Below are 22594 nucleotides of genomic sequence, written 5' to 3'. Positions count from 1 at the left end.
TTATAGATTAACAATTGTTTACAAACAAATTGTTTACAATTGTTTACAAAGGCTTAACTTTCATTTCAACCTAAATATTGGTGCTACTGGAGTCCGAAACCAAAAACACTCAATAAAACAAATGCTGCAAAGGCTACACCACTCCATATTTTATTTATAATTTAACAAATCTGGCAAAAATGGCACTCATCTATGTCAAAGTTCACAACAAACGGCGCACAAGCAAATCGATTTGCTTCGTTTAATTCGCAGCGACAACAACTCCGACAGCAAATACATCGTTTTTTTACATAAACATAATGTAAAAGGCGACTGATTTGCTGTCTGGCAACATGCATTGAGAGCTATTCACAGTGTTGAGTAATTGAAGAAAGACGGTGGGTTAGAAGAAAACGGATATCTGCGATACTTCTCCTGCTACAATTTCACATTAAACATGAGATAAATTCAAGGCAACGCCTCCAGAAAAAGTTGGTCAAATGAGCAGCCACCAATTCTATATATTTTTTCATTGATTAAACGTTTGCAAACGGATTTGCATTTGTGGAAACAATTTTTTTTCGCGATCCAGTATCGTTATTGAACAGTCCTACTGATATATATCGTGTTTGCAGGTAACTATGCACTAATGTACCAGATACGAACAATTTTGAAGTCCTTCAACCTTTGAGTTTGAGGAAAGCAATGAAGAAATGAACCATTAACACTAAGCAATTTACTGTTTACAACATTCCCCTTGCAAGTTACAGTAAAACACGCAACCAATCGTTCCTTCAAACGATCTGCGCTTTGATTGGGTAGCTACGCACAAGCAAACGTAAAAATGACATTCACAAAGAATTTTCCTTGGTGCAATACATCATCCCCTTTCAATAACCGCAAGTGATATAGGGACTGTTTGAATGGCACTTATCTTAGTGCAATAAAAGGATAACTCTCGAAACACAATCTAATGAGGATGCGCAAAAGACACTGGGCGATCAGGTGAATGAGTTCCAAATTTAAAATAACATATATAATGTAAAGTTGGCCATCAAAGCAAGTTTGTCGTTGGAAGGGTTGGACGACAAATGGTTTGGTAGAACAGTTGCCCCAACGTTTGACAACAAATTGTCATGTCTGTGATACATGTTTTCTGATGGTTGGCATCAAGGAATTTGACAATGGGGTCAACTTTGTGTTTACGGATCAACAAAACCAAGAATTTTAGTGATACACCAACACAGATAGTTCCCGTCAACAACCGGCAAAGCAACAGCCTTCACTTCACATTGAGTCAACATTTTCGAACATTTCGTTACTTTTTAGCACTTTAAGTGCCAACAACCCAGAAAGTAAATCAGTCGATATTTGCATTGATGCAATATCTGCAGAAGTTGAATCAATGTAAAAAACGGCTGATTTTCTCTCGGGAGAAACAACACAGAGATGGAGATACACAAATGATGAAACATTTTTGAACCAATGTAATAGTCCGCCCGGTAACGACCGCCTGTGACAGTTCGAAAACAACCCAACCAGTAAATTAGTCTTGTTTTACCTTGATTCAACGTTTGCAGACATTGAGTCAATGTAAACAAGACTGCTTTGGTGTCCGGGATATTACTGTACAAGAAATGGCACTGCCCAGTGCTCACACATACAAGGTGTCACGATCTGGCAACGTTGGGCTGCGGTTCAAAACCAGCATCAATTCCATCACCTATCTCATCACATTTTCTTCCACACCATATTCTTGCAATTCTTACATTTGGACGACAAATACCTTTTTATAGAAAAGTAATTTCTCTCGCGGTTTTCAACATTAGTTTGCAATATAGACTTACAAGCATGTTAAAGAGTTGTGGCGGTCTACAGGACTTCAATATGGCGAGGGCAAAACTGCCATTGCTCGAAGCTGCTGTGCTTTTCGTCCGACTCTCTTGACGCAAGCTCCTGAAGGGAGTCAGACGAAAATTAGTGCAAATACGATCAATGACAAACCTCCTTTTCACCATTAAAGCATTTAGATTGATGCCTTTAAGGAAGCAACTAGCATCTGTAGTTTAAGCACAACACAGGCTTGTTTAAGCACGTGCCATTTGTACACCTAAATTTAAACATAACGTTCTTCATGAAGAACTTTTATCCAGCTGCTGAACGGAATGGTTTTGGAATGGATTTGTTTTATTGAAGCATTTGTCGCTTCAAATGAAACAATACAGATTAAGGAACTAATTTAACTGAAGAACAATTTTTCGATTTTCAACCGAAAAATAAACAAGAAACAGCAATAAAAAACATGTCAGTAACGTTTGTGCTGAATCGTCACCAGGAAATCCTCACTACTGCGGCAGCGGATAGATTTTCAAACACAGAAGATTTCTTCCACAAGAAAACGCAAAGCGTCACTTGCGTTAAACTGACTAACTTTATACAATAGTCTATTTATTAATGTAATCTAACTGTCAATTGGTGCAAAATTATCCAAAAGCTCATCAAGCACTGCTTCCACGTACGACCCCAGATAACAAACTAACGGCTTTTTACTGTGTAAATTTCTTTTGGATTGCTGTCTGGGACTGTGTATGTTGGCAGCTAGTGGCGTATTCACCAGCGATAGCCAATCACAAGCGCCCTGAGAAGCGGCTGATGTCGAAGGTAAGATGTCAATTTCATTAAGTCCAATAAAAAACTATTGTATAACTTCCCTAAAAGATTAAAAGTGCGACCATTTGTCAAATAACGAGGTGACATTAAGAACTCAAACCAGGAACCTCAAACCGAACGAGATAACTTCCAAAGTTGGTAGAGGTTTATTCAACTTTGGGTCAGGTGAAAATAGTGAGTTAAAGACGTTATTATAAAATGTGAACAGACATTACTTTAACCAATGCAAAATCACATCTACGCATTTCCATGACCAATAGCTTTGTAAAGCATTAGAATTCTCCATTAAATATCAGCAGTCATTAAAAATCAATATATATCATATGTACCAAAATATCACAAACGTAACTGCTCATAAAATATAAGAGATGCCAGTACCGCACCAGTCTTAATTCACATAAGAAACGTTTGTTGTCGAAGTTAAACGAAGCTAGATGCACTTTCATCCGTCATAAACGGAACATGGTCGTGTTGAGTAAAATTAGTTTCGGTGTCGTATGTGAAGAAGAAGACCAACTTGTGATACCGAGAAACTACTAAAGTACCACAGGAACAAGAATAGCGAGTGGTCCTTCAGGTGACTAACCCTAGTGGGGGTGAACAGAATAAAAGTACCGAAGTCAAAAATGCGCACCAGGGCTGGTGGCAATACACCACAAAACACAATTAAATATATGGTTATCTTATAAATAATAAAACACTCTTTGAAATAGGTAAAGGATTGACGTATTTAAAACAATCAAATAGCAATAAAACAAGCTAGGCTGAAGCACCGCTTTTAAAAGTTCAACAAAAAAGTTTTGGAACACGACCATCATGATCAACCATGCGTCAATACTGCTGACTTCAACAGCTCACACGATGACGTCACCAACGGTGACAACATTAACATAACATGACGTTGTGAAACCTCAATGACGGCTGCATCAACATAATTGTACGCAACAATCTAAACAACACGATTGAATCAATACACAGCAGCTAGAGATACCTCCATGCCTGACACAAACCTACCCATTTCACTACGGACAATGCCATAGTGATAATTATGCTGCAGTTCATCGTTTATAATCCAACAAACTTGCCTCAGCTAGTTATATGCCACGTGTTGCGGGAAGAGACATTGAGAGAAATTATGAAAAATCAAGACGCGGCTGAAGAAAGGAAGATTTCTTTTTCATTGCCATGTTTCGTCCTCCTGTGAAAGAGGATGGGGAAAGTAGCTGCATCTCGATCAGTGCCGTTGCTAACAAACGGTTCCTTCGCCACAAGCGCTCTGAAAAAAAAAGAAAGATACTTTCATTATTCGAAATCAGCCGCAGTGAAGTCTCGTGCTAGTTCAAGTGGGACATTGTCACGCATCTCTCACATTTGCCGGCCTGAAAATCAGTCCATTAGTTTTCACATTGACTCAACAGCTAAATTGTTACATCATTGTCAACAATGTCACATTGGTTCAATTGGTGCAATGTCGAAAATAGCATATTTTCTAGGTGGGCCACAGCAATCATAACCAAAGCAGGCCTCTTCTTCGTCAGGGCCACTCTGTGCCTCGCGAGAGGCCAAGGTGATCTACACAGAATAGTATAAGCCTGGGGCAGACATATGCCACCATCTTGTCACCCATCTCGTGGATACCGAGCACCTGAGTTGGAGTGTATGTTTGTGATGACGCAGTCGTCGGTTCGTTTTTCAGTGCTACAGGTGGCAGAGTGCGCCCACTAGAGCACGATGATGATAAGCCTGTTTCCGGCTGCAAACAACACTCTGAAGGATACAATGTAACCAAGCAACAATATCATCACAAGAAACGTGATAGTCTGAGTCACTCTGAAAGACAGCAAGAGAAAGTTGCTCTTGCATTCAAGCATGAGTCGATGAAAGTTAAGGCTAAATTGCTAACTAGTGCGAGGTTTGTGAAATATATGAGAAAAGAATCCTGTGGTGAAACAATATTGACAAATGGCTGGGTAATGAAGTTATGAATCCGCGAACAAGAAATTATCATAAAAAATCGATAAGGCGCGTCATTGCTTGGATATTAACAGCAAACATAAACCCACAAGACCCAATTGAACAAAAGAATCTCATCTTTGTCTTGTCATGACATAATGTGGCCACATTGCCATTTGCAGTGGTACAAGCACACAACGCCCACCCAGTCAGTAAAGCAATTTTTACATTGAATCAACGTCTGCAGACGTCAATGTCAAAACGACAACTAATGTATTGATTGGGCAAGAAAAGGTAAGTACGAAGAATTCGCCAAAAATTCAATCATCACAAAAACTTGATATGATTGAGAAAAGGCAATACAGATTTCCAAATGCATGATTTAGGCTTTTCCACATTCCCAATCAATAAAAATGATTTCAAGTGATCTGGCATTCAAGGCTTTTGCCTACTTTCAGCATTTAACAACAATACTGCTGGTCTTTTGAGATAAAATTTGCAACCTTCACTAAGAATTAAAAGAAATTTACTTCTAATAACAAAGACAACTTAAGCCAAGAAATGATGTTCATGTTGGAAATATTTAAGCATTAAATGTGCACAAGATGATTTTTGAAACGGTGTTATCGTTGAAATGCAAAGCGTGAAGCCTGTAGGTGGCTTGAAAATACAAACCATACCAGACATCAAGTATTAGATTTATAAGTGATCATTGATCAATTTTAAATTTCTTCTAGCTGTAAAAATTGTGACAATTTTAAGTGAATTAACAAGGCTCAACTTCAACACGAGTCTTTAAGCTTCACTTGAAAGTCAGTACAATTTTTAGTGTCTCAAACCTTGAACTTCGTCTTTTATTAGCCAAAATATAGATTTTCCTGCTTCGAAACATCCAACTTTGCTATATCGTCGGTGCATCCTCAAAGTACTTGAAGTTACTTATACCAACAAGACCATGGCAGCACAACCAGTTTGTGATTGATAGGTCTATTCTTAGCAAGTGGTCTGAATGGAGTCAATGCTCAACCTCATGCAACAAAATTCGTCTGCAGACGTTGAATCAATGTAAAAATGACCATTTTACTGTCTGGGACAAATTTACCAAGTCAAGCGAGTTCACATTTCTGTACACGGTTCAATGAAAATCTTTGCAGAAACGACAAAACTTCATTCTTCGATAAACTCCCTCTAACGACACGTATGTTCACAAATGAATCGGTCAACTGGCACGATGAAGTACGACAAGTTGAAGGCTACTGCTGGAATCGAACCAGCAACCATTGGACTCTACTATTTCAGAACAAAGAAATGTCGCGTCACATAGATAACTTTGCAAAATCTTCGTTACAATAGAGCATTTGCAAATCGTATCGGCCTATGCTTCCTCTGCACTGGCGCAGTAAGGGAAGTAGGAAATATAACGAAAAGAACCAACTTGACACTGCAGCAAAGAAATCCTGGTCAATCACTCATCCGCATGATGTGCTGGGTACACTGTGGCTCAAAGGCAGTGTCAGTATAAGTGAAATTATGGGAAAAAACGTTGCAGTGATGTTATGCCAAATAACATTGTTAAACCATGAGAAATGAACACAACACCATCCAACAACTTCATAAACAGCAAATCAACAATTTTTTACATTAAAAAATGGTTAAATCAATGTATGTAAAAAACGCTTGATTTACTGCCTAGAATCATGGCAATCTGGTCATGTGACCAGATTTGTGATCTTTTGCTGACAGTTGCTAGAAGTCTGATTGGAATTTGTTTGAAATCACATTTCTGTTCTTAAAATGTATATAATATTGTATATATTGTAAGAAACTTCTTAAGCTTGAACTTGACAAAACAGTTTCCTTGTTTCAGTAAACTAAATTTACGCAAGTCCACCAATACAATGAAGGGCAAAGATGGAACTATAAAAACTTCATGAAGTTGACAGGATTCTTATGAATATATTTCAAGCTCACCCGCTCTCAACATCATCCGAGCGGTTATTGCTCGTGCCAGGAGATTGTGATGAGGTACGGCTGCGACGTTCAACGGATAGCGTTTGCAGTTTCATCGCCATTGTCTTTTTGGTTGATCTCTGTGATAAAATACGTGAATATCGTTGAACAAACACTTTTTCTCTTCTTTTGCCAAGAGCTCTGTAAGGAGGGTTGGGTCACGAGGACAAAGCATCAGACAAAATGAATGCAAAGACAATTGTTGCAAAAAAATGCAGCGTAACAACTTCGTATAATTTACGACTATGTTGAGTCTTGCAATGTTGTTTGGTTTTATATCGTGGAACAACATAGTAAACGATCCACCAAAGCTCTAGTCAAGACATGATTATGGCATTAGATAACACAAAGGTATGCAAAAAATGCAATTAAATTTGAAATAATTATAAATAAAAAAAAATCCAATCAAATAAAATTAAATATTTAGAAAAATTGAATTCATTTATCTAACATTAAGGTGTAATGAATGATTTTAAAATATATTTTAATTAAAAGATCGCAGTATGTTTGTAGAACTGACGACACTCTAACATGAGGGGTACACGTCCATTAACGAACATGGAGGCCAGTGCATTAAGCTTGGTTTTGCAGCTATCACGTATGAACAATTATGAATACAACAAACTTTAAAAATCGAAGGTCACAAAATAATATGGAAACGTAATTCAGTGAATTGATAACTACCACGCACAAATGAGTTAATCAACTTTTGATGCCTTTCCTGTCAAACTTGTCTATTCTTACTTAAAAATCTATTAATTGAAATTTAAAATCTTAAACTTCGAAGCAAAGAAAGAAGTAATATTATGGTTAATAAAGAACTTCATCTATTATTTAGGGATATTGAGCTAAATTTAACTCCACATCCTTGTGCACCTTGTTGACCGCAATTCTCTTGTGTTCACAGCCGAAATCAAAATAATCAAAAAGAAGGTAAAGGCTTAACACGAGATTTGCAATCTGTCACTGAGGTAAATAATCCTTTTGGTTTAGTAGAAAGTAAACGTTGGAAGGGCGGAATTAACAAGAGATTCCTGGTTCTTTCAATTTTTCTGCACATTCATTCGATAAGTGTACACTGTACAGTACACTGGACTCTAGAGTCTAGAGTGATAGTTAATGCGGATATTGGATGATCCAATAGAACCTAATCCAAGCAGTCCTGCTTGCTTGAAGCGTTTGGCCAATTGACCAGTATAAGTTTTAAACCATGCGGACATTGAGCAATGTGCATTGTGCTGCAGTATAAACTAAAAGCATGCCCTGCCTTACATCATAAATTAATGATTTTTTTACGTTAGCTACACAACATCTCAAAAACGTTGTTTGGTCGCTTTGTAAACTGCTTGTAAATTTTATAATAAATAATACCGAGGCCAACCAAAAATTCACTTGCTGTATGACGGACTAAAAGCCTCTCTGCTTGGCATTCAACTGCACTGACAAAAACAACGCTACTACAACACAGCCACAAGAACGTATGACAATTCAACGAAGGAATTTTTACAACCTTGATTTGAATATACATAGTTCCAAGGGGGCGTTCCTTAATAAAGTCAATGAACCGAAAATAACAATAAGTGCACAGGATGCTCAATTCTAAACTTCAACACTGTGACACAACCAAGACAAAATCCCTTGGTCAAAATAGCAATTCAGGAAGAAGATAATTTTAGTGTTTCACATGTAACGTTTGAGAATGATGACGCTTTAGGAGTGAAATGCATTTTTTATCAATACAAATTGAACCCAGTAGGATAATGCTGTTATTATAACCACTGCACCTACACAATTGTTGGAGTTAAAATTTTGAAAAACATAAAAATAACTATGCATAGTTCTAAGCCAACAATCGCCAATTTTTCTGATTCAAAAAGTTTCGAGTACTGTCTTTTATAGAGAGCCATACGCTGAATCGTCAAGGACTGAGACGACTTCGTCGAAATTATAATCTTGGAAGCTAATTTTTATTCCTTTTTCGACCGTTGCTCCAACTTTTTGTCACATTAAATAGACGTGAATGTATCAGGTGAATCACTGCGCAAAATCTTACTTTCTTATATTGACAAAGGTTTATATGAAAATCGAAATCACTTTTGTTGTTTTGTATAACAAAGATTTGTGCACACATGAATGTCGTCTAGAAGAGCCATTGACCAGTAGTAGGGTCTTCAACTTCAAAAGATACAATGACAAAAACTACGATATGCTACAAGTCCAATATGAGCTTCCAGTTATCTCGCAGAACCTATTCATGGGAGTCTCAAACATTGGAGATAAGTTTGTCCTTGTTTCAGGAGATAGATTTAAAAACGCTCGAGCCTTCCCTTAAAAAAAAACATCCAAAACAAGCCACAGCCCACAAGTGAATTCACAAAACTTCATTTCTTGACGATGACGTGACGTAATATCTCATTTCGAGCATTCACATGATCAGTATGATGTTTTTTTTTTCGCTGACACTTTTCGGTCATTTGTCCCAAATAACTTAAAAAAAATCGGTCATTTTTAGTCATATATAGTCAATTGACTACATATTTTTTTGGACATTTTGACCGAATTGACTACATGTTTTTCGGACATTTTGCTAAAAAATCGGTCAATAACCAATAAATGACCGAAAAAAAAACCAGTCAGTATGGAGAAGTCTTTGCAAGGTTTCAATTCTAAAATACAAGAGCAGCGCACGAATACAAAGCATACGGCCGCCTTGAAGGCTGTTTTGCTGGGACTCATGCGTTTGTGCAAACAATTAACCCCACTCGGTTAGTCAGCAGTTGTCACCGTATATCTCATACACGATCATATTTCATTAACACTAAGTACGGCTCCGTACTATAAAAAATACGTTTCATGCAGACAGATATCAAAACTAATTTCATTGGTAAAATAGCAAGCAAGGATCCACAAATACTGTATCATATATACTGTTGTATCTGCGTGCAGTGAAATCGTAAATGCAAAAATTCCAGAATTTCAGCGACGCAAAAATCGCAAGTCCATGTAACTCCTGACGTCATTGCTTACCTGTGACGCAGGCGTCGAATTCTGGCTTACGTCGGAAAAATTGGACGAGAATCGCTTCCCGCAGAAGATGAATGCGCTCCGGTGGTTGGATGTGTCATCAAGAGGAGTCTGAGGACTGATTGGGATGTCACTGTGCATACCTTGCTCGGAGTTGACATGGCTGTGCCTGCAACCAACGAATGCACCGGTTATCTCAGGTGGCAAAAATCCTACGATTCAAAAAAGCAAATTCCACAAAACTAAATCGTAGTGCACAAGACAGTTGGGACTTGAACTTTAACAAACTGATCTCAGACTTTGAAACTAACTTTCCATGCTCTCCGAAAATGAAATAGACCAAAATGAATCATTTATCAAGTCAAAGTAATTGCCACCGCAAACTATTATTCTCAATTCAAACAAACAGCAACAAAACCCACAAACAAGCCTAAGACTCCATGGGGGAACCTGACAGTCTGGTGACAAATTTATTTTATCAACTTTTGGAATTGGAGCATTGATAGAATTTAACACTAGTTTATTCTGCTTCGCTTAATGTTGTAAAACACTCTTAGTACATAATTGTACACCTAAAATTGACGTTTGTATGAAAAAGAAATTAATCTTACATTCTTTTTTCGTTCTGCAATCTCCTTGATTCTGTCGAGCTTAATTTTGCTTTGCGACAACACCTGAACCTCTGTTCAAGAGACAACCGAATAGCAGGGATACGCCAAATGTACAGGACCGGATTCAAAAGGGAGTTTATAGTTGACGCGGTAAACGCATACAAAGCGTAATCCACAAGTTCTGAGTTGCCACCACTAACGCTGCTGTAATCCTGCAACAAAGAAGTGAAACCTTTATTTTCTGTCTCTGATTGTTATTATTCGCCCCTTGCACATTTCCGGGACTCACCGAAAAAGTGGTAGCACACATTTCAAACGGGCCATGCGCATCATTTCGAGTGACATCACTTGAAGCATCAAAAGTTGGAAACATAAACACTTTGTTCATCCCATAGATTACACGCATTCAACTTAAACGACATTGATCAGAAATCACATTCCCTTTGAATGAGTGCCTCTTGATTACACGTTGCAAGGTGAACAGAACAAACTGTTCCGGTTTTAAGTTCTTAAGTTCAGTTTAATGTAGGTCGACAATCGACACGTACGTTGGATTTTTGGTAATATATAATTATTGATTAGGCTTATATTGAACACTTCGTTGTTGCAACTGTAGGCTACTGACTGTCGCAAGCGTCTTACAAACTTGTAACATGCTGGAAAAACATCCAAACATATTATTATAAACAGTGTTGCTCTCTCATAGTCCTACCACATTACTTTGCATAAAGTTTGATTTCATTAACTCTGAAATGAACGATGATATGATACAACCCAGCTGACGAATCAGTCACTTTTACATTGCTTTAACATCTTTTAACATTATAGCTAGCTATCTCAACTCACCAGGATCATCACAACGCCAGCCGGTGTGAAAGTTACAATGAATGTTATCATGATGACCACCAATGTCCTTATCAAACGGAAGTCTCTTCGCCGCCTTCGTCCAGGCAAGGCTTGAGTGCTTCTCCTTGCCTGTTGAAGAAACATAATACAATTTTGGTAGAGAGGTTATTTTTTTTAACCAACCAGACGGCATTTAACATAATAACATGAAAATAAACTAAACATTAGAAACGTTTTCGGCCATACTCAATTACTCATGTTAGCTCTTTTCAAGTAACCAACTGACTGATGTTCTTTAAGTGAAATTACAGATCTGATCTACATACACAAATATCGTGAAAAGAAACGCGTAAAAATGAGACGGCAAGGCAGAGGAGAGGCAAAATCACATGACTCTAAATAGACTCGGAAAAAAAACACAAATCAATGATGCAAAATTACGTGAAGACATTTAGCAGATAGGAGACGCCTGCGGCAAACGGCTGCCTATTGAGGCGAGGATTGCAAGATTTTATGAGCAAAACCTTGTGGATTTTAGTATCAAATTCGGTGAAGCATTTACGTACAATTCTAAAAGACTACAGCGACAATAAACAAAATTCAAACAATAAACCATCCCTGGCAGTGGCGTGGCCAAGGGGGGGGGGGGGTTTGGGGGTTACAACCCCCCGTTTGGCACGCGTGTGACGTCACGATATTGAGAATGATGCTTTCAGTCTAAAAAAAATTGCTTAATTTTAAACAAAATTGCATTAAAAGAGCAAGTTTTGCCAATACCAAACATCTTAGCCAGGAATTAGCAACAAGAAAACATAGAGACTTAGCTTTATTTCCGAAAAATGCCGAAGAAAACATGATCTTATCCTTTTGCTATGCCACCAGACACCACCATTTTACAGGAATATTCGTAACTACATTTTTGTTGAAAATGCTCTCAGAATGCACCAAATTCAAAGTAATTTTTCAAAATTTTCTGGGGGAGGCCCCCAAGACCCCCCGCCGTTGGGTCGTCAACCCCCCCCCCTTTCAAAATTCCTGGCTACGCTAGTGATCCCTGGAGTCTTTTAAAATTGTATGTGAATGCTTGATAACACTTGATGCCAATCACAGCACGGCTGAAAATATTTACAGTGAAATAGTTCGTGTGTTGGTGACGTACTGTATTCAATGCATATTGCATATGCGTCACGTGCGGCGCAGGTACACATTGTAGTCAATGTGATATTGTGATGTAAGTATAACAGTATGTTCATTAGGATAAACAGGACCATAAGATGCAAGCCATGTCCGTCATAAATAAATTATCACTTTCCGTGTAGTGACAGACATTCAACACAAGACATGAATAATAACGGTCTGATGCATTGGAGTAAAAAGAACGAATAAATTCGAACGAAAGCTAAAAGCGAGAAGCTATAAATACCTGCAGCACTAAATTCCGATGGTGTGCAGTCAGGCACAAAACTGATATACTAGGTTCGGCACATACCTTCTTTAATAATAATCTGCAGTTTTGTTTTTCTACCTAAGCCTCTGCCTGACACTAACTCAGTTTTACAGAAAAAAAATACCTTCAAAAATTGAATGAATTGCATCATGTGTTAATCAATTTGAATGATGGTACAAAACAAGTTTTAATTTTATATAATAACTGTTAATCTAATTGGCAACCTCAGTGCGACGGGGATGTGCTGCTCTCAAATAATCTCAAAATCAAAACAAATAACTTTCTTTAAAACGTTACTTTGCTTACCTTAATAAATATGAGACTGTAAACTAAAATTGGCCAGGGCATTAAGAAAAACAGATAAATAACGCCGACCAAAATATAGGACTTGGTAAACGGGGGAACCACCTGGGAACACTTCTCAAAGGGAAGGCAATCGATGTAATGTCCAACATCATGATGGCATCTGAAAATAACAACTCAACTCACTACACTAGTGGGTTCATATTTGCAGTGTTTACAAATGTTTCGAAACTAAATTTCTCTTTGAAGCAAAATACTATCATCTTTAGTTTGCTTCACGAATCATGAGAAAGAGTCCGAAACAAACTATGGAAGATCCTGTTGAAAGCACATCCGAAAGGTAACAGGATATCGTCTTCAAATTGTTCATAAATGAGCTGAAGTAATAGCTTTCTTTATATTATGTACGGTACTGTTAAAAACCCCAAACTGTGCGAGATCAGATTTCGTGTTGCAAGTGAAATTAAAATCACGAATTTCACTAAAACCCTTTAAAATTTTTGGCATATTACAGTTACACATACCTGCAATTTTCTTTGCATGACCAGTTGAAGGCAATTGGGGCCACAAGAAAGAGTAATATTGGGACCAACCATGCAAAAAAAATTGCGATACCAACCGTTAGTTGGTTGAAGTATCTGCGGTGTAATCTGTTGTGAACTACTTGCATATATCTGCAAAAATAAAACATATAACACGTTAACAATACACGTTCGGCTCCACATGGCACAACAGACGCTTGCAATAAAACTACAATTGAAATGAAAATAAGGGGAGATGCATTGTTATGCTGAAGTCCACTTGAATTTTTTGCATTAACTTCAAGATATGCCTTGCAATACATATCAGAAAAATACAGGGCAATAAGAATACACAATAGTTGAAACAACGTACCGATTTGCTAAGTGGAAGGTAATGCACAATAGACCTCTAAAGAAAACTAAAAAAAAATCAAACATAGTTGATTTCAATTTTTCAATTTTATTTGTCAGAATGCAAAAAAAATGATATTGGGAAAAAGAAATACGGTAACAAAACTAACAAAAGGAAAAGGTGGCAAAACCTTAATGGTTTAAGACGTGCATGAATGGATCTAATATTGCGGTATATGCATCAATAAATATAGTTAAGCACGGCCACCAAACCTGATACTTTAAAATAAGTTGATGAATTAGTTAAGAATCAGTCGCTGTGCTGTGTAAATTTGAGAGACAAGAGATTTGCTCGTAAAATCAAAAAATGTTTGGAAAAGTTTGACAATGTATTATATATTACAGACCGTTATTACTTCCTCAATTCAATCAATTGCAATGTATTATACATATGTTTGTTATTAAAGACTGGTACTGGTCAGTGTGTTCTGCTGAATAATCGGCTTATTTCTTGTTTATTTTGATAAACCACTCCTGTCCGGAGGCATACTGGGTCCAGATAATAAAGGGCCTCCACAAGATTATTTATCTAGCCAAAAAAATTAAAACTGTGTTACGTGATTGAGTAGAATCCACAAAGCACCTTTTCCTGCCAGGGAAGAACAGCAGGAACACCTATAATCCTATATATACTGTATATAATATATTTCGAAAATACTCAGCCTGACTAACTCAATACCAGATAACTCGACGTTGTCTAACTAGACATCTTTTTAACATCACAATAAAAGAATTTTCGTTCAATCGATTATTTTAGTACCTGGCTGAGCGTCATTCTACAGTGTACACTTCCAACTTATGAAATACACTTATGAATTTGCGCCAAATCTTTGCATTTTGTTTCCACATACTGTAGTTTGTTGAATCAATGTAAAAATGATGGATTTTGCTGTCCGAGAACTTGAAGAGAAATACTTTTATTGTATCTGTGGAATGTTTTATTAGAAGTCTATTGCACAGAATTTGGTTTTTGCATGCGTGACATGTTGTTCTTTAGGCCATTGACCGAGCCTCATGTGCATTATCTTATCCAAGTAGCTGTTGTCTTCAGTGACAGGACATAATCTATTTACTAACTAAAAATTGAGAAACAATTGACCGCTTTCCAGGAGTGATGTCCCAAACATCTGGTTTTGCAAAGTAGGAATTAAATACGGTAGGACATATTCTGCGCGTATCAGCACATTTTGAAGCGTGAAGTTTGAGTAACGGTTTGTTTTTTAAAGTGCGTGTTTTTTTATGATTGCATCTAAATCTCATCAAACTCGTTTTATCTTGCGTAAATGGCTAGTGTTCGATGAATCGCTTAGTGCGTGTTTGACAAAAAAAAAGTTCAATCTACTTCGTGTACAAAGAGATAAGATCGTTCTGCAATTTAATTGAGGTTGAGACTATTACTAGATTGCTGAGGATGGAATGCGAATTAGTGCTGTATAATTTAAACTTGTTTCAAATATCTTTACTGCAAACCTTCCCGAAAATCGGTGCTCTAAAACTATCAAAGTCAACAGTGAGGCGCTGTTCTAAACTAGATGATTTTTGTTGAAAGAAAATATAACTCCTTAAATGGTGCTTAAAAGGAAACTTGAAATTTAATTATATGTACACAAAAAATAAACTTTTAAAATACATTTATTTTAATACTATACGTCTGTTGTCTCATATAAAGTCTCAATCATAAATAAATAAAATTGATAGATCAAAGAAAGTTGAACAAGGTTACAAATTGCATACTGAGCTGCTTTCTTAGTTGAAAGACCCTCAAGTCTTTCACTTTCGTTTTACGAGCTCCGAGTTGACGATAATTCGTAATTACTTTCGTTTTAAAACAAAACCAATACAGAAAAATTTAGCCAAGACAAAAAAGTACAAAATATCTTTCATTCGAACAGCCTCAATTAACATTAACAGTAAAGTTAAAATAATTTCAGGTTAAAGGAGCATACATAAAGTAAATGGCCGAAGAAACGGTAGCCTAGGTACTCGACGACTCGTGTTGTAAAATTGATATTCTACTCAATTTTCAAAAACAAATTTTAAAAATTATTACTTCTTTCGATGCGGGCACAATGGAACTGAAACAACTTGAAACTTTTGTAACGTCTAACCCCAGACAGCAAAATTTGTCATATTTATATTAATTTAAAGTAGACGTTGAATCAATGTAAAAATGACAAATTTTGTTGTCTGGGTAGTCCTAAAATGATTGCGAAATATTTGAAACATTGTAATAATTTGCTCACCTGTCGACTGCAAGCATAAGAATGCCAAGTACAGATGAACATGAACTAGTGACCCAGACCGCTTGTAGCACAGACAGGCTGATCAATGTGTTGTTAATGTTGAATATTGCTGCAAGGCAATAGTTCCACAGCAACATGAAACCTAACAACATAATATTGTTATTTTACTGGTTTAAAATTTAATTTTAAATCAAACTGACTAACTTGTAGAACATTACCCCAGTGTGACTAAAAACTTGCACTGCTTGTTTTCTGTTTAGATAGAAAGTAAATTAACGAAGGCTTTCTTTTAGTAGTAATTTATGCTGCTGCTGCTTTATTTTGCAAACAACGTTTGACATAAACGCTGGTCTGTGATGATTAATATTTTTGCAACAAGAATGCAGTAACACATATCAGGTTACACCATGCCCTGTAACATTAACCGTCTGTCTATAAAACGATCAATTTGGACCAGAATGCTTTTAAAAATGTTTGGTATATGATTGAAAGCAGTAAAACGATCCACTTTGAATGATAGTCACAGATAAAATTGGGCTATCCTTCAACCATATGCTATCCAACAAGATAGTTGGTCACAACGGTAAACCATAATTCTTCGTGGGAAAATTGTAACATAAAGTTCCCGGATCCGTTTGTCTGTACGTAATGACCGAAAAATAAACACACCTTCGAAACGTCTATTCAAAGTGTATTCCAGTAAAATTAGCCCGCGGCTATCGAAATGACTGGTGCAATGCCTACACCTCTAAAACTGTCACTACGATACAGATTACTTGGATAAAAGACGGAGAATTTGTCCAGCTAGCAAGCACCAAATAAACCAGTTAAATGTGCGACCGACTTCCAACAAACAACTTCGAGAATGAATCAGAAAAATTTGTGATAACTCAAAGGCACGCCGGCAGTTCGTGACGCAATATTTCATGTCCAAACAGGTCTCAAACTGAAACAGGTTTAAACCGGTCTGACACGAGTCTTACGGACGATGGTGCAATTTTGGCTCATGTTTTAGGAATTTCCATGACGTAATATTCAGTAGACCCGAACGGTTTCTACATGACGTTTGACCAGGCGAACAACCGTCTGTAACAATAGTATCCCAGCTTTGATGTGAACTCATGTCTTGGGCTAAACTATTTGAAGTAGACTAGAAGTATTTTCAAAAGTTGGCAAAAGAAGATTTTTACATTTTTTTTCTGAGATTTCTGTGCTGTAAACAGAAAGATCCACATTATTACCCACTATCCCTTTTTACATAGTGAATAGTGATACCCCTGATCATGGTTTTACACTAAAGAAAGGGATAGGCTAATTAAACCTTTAACAAAATTAATGTAAAAAGGAATTAGCAAAAAATGTTTGCATAACTCTGCAGACCTAGCTGACCGATGTTGAGACTAAGTATAAAACTAAAAGCAAAACAAAATTGATCTTACCAACAGACAGATCAGAACTACTTAAGTGAATAATAAACCAATACATTGGACGAAAAAACTTTGCATTTCCTCCAACAATGGCTATGATGACAAGACTGTTCCCAACAATGATGCCACATGAGACAAGACCAGCTGTAACTATCAGAGGTGTCACATGTAGTGGTGGGCATATCTGAAATACATAGATTTTAAAAGTAATGAAACCATTATTATCCAAATTGGGCTTTGTCTACACTAGCAAAAGTGACCAATTTTATCCTAGCAGCAATTATTTTTATGGAATGTACAATTGTACACATACAAAAATAATGTTGCAACATTAAAACAAGCTTCTAAATGAAACATGTTGTTTTGTTGATTGAGCATTTGAATAACGCTATCTATTGTTTGAGCCAAATGTCGTTTAACTTGAAATGAAACGTTTATCTTGCTGCTCAACATAAATGCAAGTCTTGATTAAAGTATTTTCATACTATGAATTACTGTCGACCTTTATTGAACGTTTGTTTACAAGGTACAATATAAATACTAGGAAGGCTACATATATAGTTTTCTTCAGAGGTGGGCATCCGCTACCGGTAGCCTACTTTAAAAGTAGTACTCTACCTGTTACTGCTAATCGGGCTAAAGTAGCACAAGCTACTGCTACCAATCGATAAAAGTAGTGCGCTCTAGCTACTCGAGCGAAAGTAGCACGCACTACCACAGCTTTTGTCTTCACATAAAACTGACAAAGGAAGCACTTTGTGACGACAAAATAACCTAAAAAACGAATATCATATCATTCGTTCACACTACCATTTCAACACTGTTATAGAAAACATGTTTCAAGTCAAATTTGTTGTTACGCATACGAGCATTTCAAAATGTGAATTGCTGAGTCCACTTGGCTTTAGCATGTCTTTTCCAAGGGAGAAAAATCTCTCCACCGTAACACCGGAGAGAAAGTGGGTGTTGTATTTAATAATGAGGCGTTATAAATCGGCACCGTAAACCGGGGCTACTTTGAACGCCAGGGTAACTTTGAAAATTTTTTTTTATTTTGTTTGTTCATTGTATGTTTACCTAAAAACATATCTTCGCTTATTTTATTTTTTTGTTTAGCAGTCAATTTGTAAATAGTGTCTGGTAAACTATTTTTGAAAACCCTTTCTGTTCGAAAATAAAGAAGATTGCTGCTTTGAGACTATTCTGCTTTCAACCTTGATTTTGAGGGAAATAATCAGTTTTGGCATGGTAAGAATACTTCATTGTGTGTCTGAGTGGTTTTAACGCTTTTGGGCAAGACCTTCTTATCAATTGCAGGGTAAGTCATAAGCAAGTTATATCAATATGCACATCGAGTTTTTTTGTACTAGTTTTGGAAAGCTTGGGTCATTTGCTAGATGGGGTTACTTTGAACAGTATTCTGTGGTTACTTTGAACGTCAAAACTGGATTTCGAAAATGCGGTATTCATCCTTTCCATCCGCAAAAAGTGTTGGAACGGCTTCCAGACTATGATTTGAATGAAAATGGCGATGCCGGTACCGGTACCGACACAGCTCGCAGAGTGTGAGATGCAGTTCTTGGAGTGCTCAGAATGATGTGGATGAGGACAGACCAAAGAAGAGAAGAAAGAAGATCATTCAATGTCATTCCAGGGAAAAGCATCACATGTGATGAGATAGCAGAAGCAGGTGAGCACCAGAGCACATACCGATAACCATTCTTTTATTTCTAGAACCCTCTGTTTTTTTAGTTTTATTGCAAAGGTTAAATAACTTAATTTTATGTACCAGTAGGCTACTGGTATTGGTGTCTAAAATATTTCTGCTATGAAAGCACATCATTAACAACTTCATTACCATTTGCAAAAAGCTACGATTTCCTTACACTGCTGCTCTGAATAAATATTTTTGCAGGCACATGTAAAAGTGCAACTGCAGTTACCGGTACGAACGATGAAAATGAATCGGAAAGCGATGAGTCGTATGAGAACGAAAGCATAGAAGATGGTGCTTCATCAGAGGATATGGTTTCTGATGGTGATATTGAAGAAAATGAAGCAAAAGGATCTAACAAAAAAGATATTGCAACTGGAGAGTACATAATTGTTGAATACGAAGGGCAACAGGTTCCCGGTAAAGTGACAAGTGTTGAGAACGAAGGAGCGGTGGCATCGACATTGACAAAGTGCAATCAAAACGGATGGAGATGGCCCCAAACCAAAGACGAGATGCTCTATGGGTGAGATAATATTGTCAAAGTACAGCCCAAAGCTATTCCTCTCAATAACAGATTCGATTTCCTGACTTAGAATAAATGTGGGAAAAGTAGTTGCAAAACCGATGCTAATATGAACTGTTTTGAGCCATATTTCTTGTTTTCCTGTAGCATCATAATTGCTATTGCCAATTCGTCTACCAGTTCGTGTAAATATGTTCTCTTCAGTGAAATATGTTGCTTATTGTCAATATACTATGGTACCGATATCAAAAAGGTATTTTAAAAACTTTCAATGTGTTTAAAGTATCCTCATATACAGCCACAATTGAACAAACGTAAACAATTCACGTCTGTTCAAAGTAACCCTGATTACGGGGTTACTTTGAACACCGACAATTTTCTAAAAAAAGCGGTTAAGATAGAGATTAAAACGGAATGTTGTTTGTGCTATTTAGAGACCTAGTTGGTCTCCCTAACATATTGCAATTTAGTGCGGATAGGTTAAGAAACCGCTGATGCACTTCATTTTGAAGTCAAAAAGCGTTCAATGTAGCCCCGGTTTACGGCACTAGAAAAGCTCAAGGACTTATTTCTGTCTGAAAAAAAGCCTTCACAATTGACTTTTCTTCCGTGCCAACATTGCATGCGATGGCACCAGCACACCAAAAAATTCATTCTCGTAGTCATGACTGGTGTTGGTGTCACTCTTTTCTTAAACAACCTCAGAGAGCAAATGACTAATCAGTGACAGCCGATTCAAAAATATCCCATTTCCGACCCAGCAAGTCCTGGTACCACTCGGCTACGCAGCTGCCATGAGGTGAAAACACTTGAGCTGTCATCTTGCAAGCAACCCCAGTAACTTTATTATAGAGCAGATAATTCATGAGCATTTACGTGCTTTGGCATGTATCGGCTTGATACTAAAAATGATATGTACTGCAATGCTTCTACACAGCTGGGCTACATAATTAACCCAGTGTGTGCTTATAACGGTTTTGTTTCAAAACAAAGATGCAAGATAAGGGTTGTGCAGAATTGACTGTAAAGCATGGGTCACCAACTGGCGCCCAACACATGCATCAAATCAACAAAAAGTCTAAACAAACGTTGCTTGAAATATTTGGACAATGCAGAATAAAGTAGAATTTGCATCAAGTATGATATACTTGCAGTGAGATGTCTTTGTGACAGGTCAGCCGCGTTCAGTTATCTCATGACAGGTCAGCCACATCAAAATGTCACATGACCACATATTAACTCCAAAAAAAGGACGAATGAAATCTGAGATAACACCCAATCATTGCCTACCCCAACAAGACATATCCAAAAAGTCATCTCTGAAGCGGCAGAATCAAGTCGCATCAAAACATGGTATTTCACAACAATGCAATATCACATCAATATTGTTTTACTAAGATTAATGATAATGTTTACCAACTAATTTGACCAACTATAAATACATATTGGAAAGCTATAAATAGAATAGCCTACTGATAAAGCAAATATAAACATGCTGTACTCACATTACTAGATAAATTGTAATGACTTGAATCCAAATCAGTTGCATTTGTTGATTGATAAAATTGCATGTCAGTCGAAGCTCTATTTCTTCAGTCATGTGTTAATGTTGGCTATTTCTCAAACACATAAGAGACCTATGCTACACAATACAGTAGTAGATTCAATACCCATTACAAGTACAACTCGTCTAGTTTTTCTTATATTTCATTATTCTGTAAAAACAAATGTCCATTTAAAAACTGTCAAAACCCCCCCTTATAAAACTCCTGGCTATGCCACTGCATATGCCCATTGAAGCATATTATCATATAACAAGTGCCAAAATCCAAGTGTGTATCAAAACTAGTCTATCATGATTGAAAACTACTACCTGTAGCTCATTTTACACAATGTTATTGGAAAGTCCACCAGTGAAAACATGGGGTTAGACACAAAATTTTTTAAGATTAGACCAGTGGGTCTAGAGCAGTGGTTCCCAACCTTTTTTGGTGTCGGGGCCGAATTTCAAACTTCAGAGTGCGTATGGAGCCGCATGAAAACACTCAAGTAATTATAACGAAAATTTTAAAGCATAAAAGCATGTACCAACGAATAGCAACACTAACAAAAAAATAACACAAATCAATTTAATGTCCAACTTGGATGAGTTGGACATTAAATTGATTTGATGAAAATTAAATTGAAATTGATGCAGAGGATGAAATATGCAGTAGCTGCTTGAGGTGGTCATCGGTCAACCGATTGCGATATTTATTTTTGATTCTGATCATTTGCTGAAAAGTGCTTCACATACGTAAGTTGATCCAAATACAGAGGCGTTTTTCTGGGCATTGGTTTTCAAGTTGGGATATTTTCCCTCTGGAACTCGACTCCAAAATTCAAGTAGGTCTTCACTTTGAAGTAATTGTTTGAGCTCGATATCTGACTGCATGTCTAGCAATTCCAATTGTAAATTATCAGGAGCAGTGGCTACATTAACTGCAATAGGATTTGATTTATAATTTCACATTGCATGTCGTACCCCCTGCTTTGGTGCTTCGTACCCCCAAAGGGTACACGTATCCTTGGTGTAAGATGTAAAATGAAAAGTTCACTGACGGTGCAACCTCTACGACATAACGGCTACGGAGTTTGTAAACAATTTTGACTTCGTAAATAATTTTGACAAGTCAAAAAATAATCGCCTTATTTATTATAAATAGATTTTTTATATTTTTTATGGGATTTTCAGGGGTCAATGAGAGCCGCAAAAAGGCTAGCTTGGAGTCGCATGCGGCTCCAGGGCTGCGATTTTTGCCTTTTTCGGTGACGAGGTCACTCGACACGCGCCATCACTATTCGACAAACGCCGTGCCTTACTAAAAAAAAAAAACGAAAAAAAAAACGAAAAAAAAGGAAAATAAAAA

General features: G+C 37.0%; 1 protein-coding gene across 1 annotated transcript; it reads right to left on the bottom strand.

Moving 5' to 3' along the window:
- Positions 1-153: 153 nt before the first annotated feature.
- Positions 154-21390, bottom strand: LOC145787879 (sphingosine 1-phosphate receptor 2-like). The gene is made up of 10 exons (XM_082599716.1): positions 21191-21390; positions 17458-17629; positions 16019-16160; positions 13368-13517; positions 12847-13006; positions 11094-11222; positions 10248-10459; positions 9640-9805; positions 6574-6692; positions 154-3925 (listed from the first exon to the last, which is right to left on the bottom strand). Exons 1-10 carry the CDS (start codon positions 21254-21256, stop codon positions 3793-3795), a joined length of 1449 nt encoding a protein of 482 aa, XP_082455842.1. The 5' UTR covers positions 21257-21390; the 3' UTR covers positions 154-3792.
- Positions 21391-22594: the final 1204 nt, after the last annotated feature.

Source organism: Aplidium turbinatum, chromosome 18, assembly GCF_918807975.1.
Source record: "Aplidium turbinatum chromosome 18, kaAplTurb1.1, whole genome shotgun sequence".
NCBI lineage: Eukaryota > Metazoa > Chordata > Ascidiacea > Aplousobranchia > Polyclinidae > Aplidium > Aplidium turbinatum.
Note: the sequence above shows the minus strand (reverse complement) of the source record. Positions and strands in the feature narration are given on the sequence as shown.

What these genes read in the sequence shown, in the direction of transcription:
- LOC145787879 (XM_082599716.1), bottom strand. Translation starts at nt 21,256, where the DNA reads ATGCAATTTTATCAATCAACAAATGCAACTGATTTGGATTCAAGTCAT. An exon ending in TAGTTCTGATCTGTCTGTTG is followed by an intron (nt 16,161 to 17,457) that starts GTAAGATCAATT and finishes TTATGTTGTTAG; the next exon opens with GTTTCATGTTGCTGTGGAAC. An exon ending in CTTATGCTTGCAGTCGACAG is followed by an intron (nt 13,518 to 16,018) that starts GTGAGCAAATTA and finishes TTATTTTTGCAG; the next exon opens with ATATATGCAAGTAGTTCACA.